General features: G+C 37.5%; 1 protein-coding gene across 1 annotated transcript in view; it reads left to right on the top strand.

Moving 5' to 3' along the window:
• The window catches only part of DCAF13 (DDB1 and CUL4 associated factor 13), a 28583-nt gene extending 25577 nt beyond the window's left edge, over positions 1-3006 (top strand). The window contains exons 9-11 of the mRNA XM_008578050.1: positions 160-295; positions 1438-1601; positions 2741-3006. Coding sequence (XP_008576272.1) covers positions 160-295; positions 1438-1601; positions 2741-2828 — 388 coding nt within the window. The 3' untranslated portion in view covers positions 2829-3006. The remainder of the gene's footprint in view (positions 1-159; positions 296-1437; positions 1602-2740) is intronic.
• Positions 3007-3883: the final 877 nt, after the last annotated feature.

Here is a 3883-nt window from a genome sequence, read left to right on the forward strand (position 1 = left end):
GCAACACCGAGGGGTGGGGTCCAATGCCCGGCACGGGAAAAAAAAAAAAAAAAAAAAAAAAAAAAAAAAAATGGCATCTTGATACTTGACAGGCAGTGATTAGTTAAAAAAAATTGTGAAAATCATAAGTGTTTTAACTTAATTCCTTTTCTTCTATAGGGAAGTCTATCACACAAAGCGAATGCAACATGTTATCTGTGTAAAATGGACTTCTGACTGCAAGTACGTTATGTGTGGATCTGATGAAATGAACATTCGTCTGTGGAAAGCTAATGCTTCTGAAAAATTGGGTGTGGTAAGAGACTTTTTTTTATTGTAATAAAGCTAGTTTCTGACTTTATTGGATATCATTATATTGTAAAGAGAATTTATTTGAAATGCTTTAGGTATTTTGATCAAATTGACATAGTTGTGATAAAAAGAATTAAGTTAGTAACAAAACAGACAAGGCTATATTGATATTTGTTTTTTTCATGTCAAGAGACATTCATATGTTTTATAATATTTGAGACTTCTTGGTTCTTTGTGTTTTCATTGAGGTAGGTAGAGAAGATGTAGGGACTAGAAGCTTAAAACTTAGAACACTTATCTCTTCTCTTAGAGGAATAGTAATCAGGCACGTCAAAGACTGCAAGTCCCTATGAGGTCTTTTAATATCAAAGACACAGTGAAATAGTTAAATAAGAAATAAATACGGAAAGCTTCAGACTTTAAAAAAGATTCAGTGAAAATATAGCAAATGTTATTGGCTAGCTACCTCTGAGTTATGGGATTATGGCTTTTTTCTGCTTGATGTTTTTCTAAATTTCCCATATATTCTATAAGAAACATAGAGTGTTTATATCACAAACAAAATACTAAGTATAAGGAGGAAAGGTTACGTGTGAGTTATTTTCTACTTAGCCTCAGTAGGAAAATCATGGTATACTAAACAGCAATTAAAGACAATTCTGTTTTAGGTTTAACGACTGGTAAATCTTGAGTATGCCTAGGTTTCAGTTCATCATCAAATGTTTCTCTAAATCGAATCATCCTTAACATTTGTTAAACAAAGCCTGCTTATTATGGAATTGAATACTTTTTTTTCTTTTCTGTTTCAGTAGTTATTTTACCCCCCAAAAGTTTGAGTGAGTGATTTAAGTGCTTTTTCTATGTTATGCCCAGGAAAGGTCCAGCTCAGTGGTCCACATAGCTCTCTCCTTCAGCACTTGGAGGCATCTATCTACATTGTGGGTGTGCTACCTAAAAGGAAATTCAGCTTGCAGAGCTGGTATTATTGATGTAACCTTGTAAAGGACAGAATCACATCAGCAATTTTGGTTGCATGTCATAACATTTTAAGTTTTGGGAGGAAAAGGGTGCTTCCTAGCTTTGTTATACTGAGGCAAAACAAAGGGCACACTATTTATAAAGATACCAAAATGCATTTTTTTTCAGCTTACATCACGAGAAAAAGCAGCCAAGGATTATAATCAGAAGTTGAAGGAGAAATTTCACCACCATCCTCATATTAAACGCATAGCTCGTCATCGACACCTACCAAAATCTATCTACAGCCAGATTCAAGAACAGCGCATCATGAGAGAAGCTCGTCGACGAAAGTATGTTCTGAGGCATTAGACTATCTCAGTGCCCTTTTCTGACTTCCTCTTCTTATCTCACAAAAAAACAGACAAACAAAAACTGCTTTTCAAGGGAGTAGTTTATGTGCTGTTGTACATTAGAGATGACTTTGAAGACTTCTGTAGGGGATTTTTTTTCTCCCTTTGTCCAATAAAGGGGGAAGCAGTGATAATCTGAAAATGTGAGAATTTCTACTACCTATTTTTCAGAATAGATTTTAAAAGAAAGTGAAAATGAATTATCAAAATGAAACACTTCTGCTCATATTTCAAAACTTTCATAGATGTTTAAAACATGATTTTTAATGTAGCTGGAACTGAGAGATACTGTGTATTTTCCAACTTAACCAATGCAGAGAACTCATATTCTTAAGTAAAAATTTTTCTAATATGCTTTATCTTAACACATGAGATCTGACGTTTTGGATCTAAAGCAGAGCCTTACCCCCCTCCACCATTTCTCCTGTGGAATATTCTTCTCTTTGGAACACTTGAATTCATGCAAAATATTACAGACATTCTAAAGCAGTCCTCATTTTTTTTTTTAAATAGACTGCAAGTGACTATTATTTTGCTGTCTTTGGGTCTAATCACTGTTATTTTTTTTTTTTTTTTTGTCTTTTGTCTTTTTCCGTGTCCGGCAACGGATCGCAACCCTCAGTGTTGCGCCCGTACCGGACCGGGGACCGGCAACGGGATCGCAACCCTCGGTGCTGCCCCCGCGCCTCGCTCAGCCAGTGAGCAGGAACCGGTCTGTATGTGGGATCCGAACCCTCGGGCAGGAGCGCCGCTGCGCTTCCCAAGCGGAGCACTATCCAGTGCGCCACCGGGCCGGCCCATAATCACTGTTAAATATTTTAGTAACTGTGGCAGGTTTTTAAACTTAGTAAAGGACACTGATAGGTGATAGGATAAGAAGCAATTAAATAAGTGACAAAAGTTGATTTCTAGTTACTAGCTACCTTTTTCCTATTCCTGTTGTGAAAATATTTTTTACCAGTAGGTGTTTTTCTTTCCAGTGAAAGAAAATGCTTTATGATTTTTCTGAGAAAGTTTTCTTTGGTTAAGATGATTTCTCATAAACTTACTTATATTTTATATATTTTGTTTATTTCTAGGGAAGTGAATCGTCTGAAACATAGCAAGCCTGGATCTGTGTCAATTGTGTCGGAGAAGAAGAAACATATAGTGGCAGTTGTAAAATAATAATTGATATTCCTACCAATCCTGATGTGTATTTGTCACTTTTGATTTGAGAACCCTACAAATAAAAGTACTGGCTCTAGTTTAATAGCAAACAGTTCAGTAATATGTGTAGAGCTTTGTTGTTCATTTTAGTTACCCTGAAAAATTATCATTAAAGGTGGCCTGGTTGATAAAACTATTCAATGTTTTATCCTTAATCTGCTTTCTTCTTTCGTTGAAGAATGCAGTATTTGCAACTAACTTGTTTTTTGCTTTTAGAAATTGCAGATATTGGGCCGAGCCCGTGGTGCGCGCACTCAGGAGAGTGCGGCGCTGGGAGCGCAGCAGCGCTCCTGCCGCGGGTTTGGATCCTATATAGGGATGACTGGTGCGCTCACAGCGCTCACTGGCTGAGCACAGTGCGGCCGGTCTCAAAAAGGACAAAAGAAAGAAAAAAAGAAATTGCAGATATACTTTCTATCTGATCTATTATTGTGGATATTGTGCCTTTGAATTTACATTTAGGACCAAACATCTGTTATGTTATCTTTAATATTACTTGGATAATGATTGTAGTGAGTCTTCTTCCTATGATTGATTCCACACAACATTTAGAAGAACTATGTCAACTTTTTTTTTTTTTCCTTTTTGTCTTTTTTCGTGACCGGCAACAGATCGCAACCCTCAGTGTCACGCCCGTACCGGACCGGGACCGGCAACGGGATCGCAACCCTCGGTGTTGCCCCCGCACCTCGCTCAGCCAGTGAGCGGGAACCGGTCTGTATGTGGGATCCGAACCCTCGGCGGGAGCGCTGCTGCGCTTCCCAAGCGGCACACTGTAGCAGTGCACCACCGGGCCGGCCCATATGTCAACTTTTTTTAACTGAATTTTTTCCCTGTGCCTTATTTAGATTGGGCTTTTTGAGACTTTAAAGATGATCAGCCTACATTTATATAACTTTTATAAATAATATTAATTATTATTTGTGGTCAAGGTAATAAAACATCCTTTACAAGTGTCGGCATTGAAACTTTGACCCATTTCTGCTAATTTCTCTTCAATCTCACTAAATCCT

Source organism: Galeopterus variegatus, unplaced genomic scaffold (genome assembly GCF_000696425.1).
Source record: "Galeopterus variegatus unplaced genomic scaffold, G_variegatus-3.0.2 Scaffold1624, whole genome shotgun sequence".
NCBI classification, from domain to species: Eukaryota; Metazoa; Chordata; class Mammalia; order Dermoptera; family Cynocephalidae; genus Galeopterus; species Galeopterus variegatus.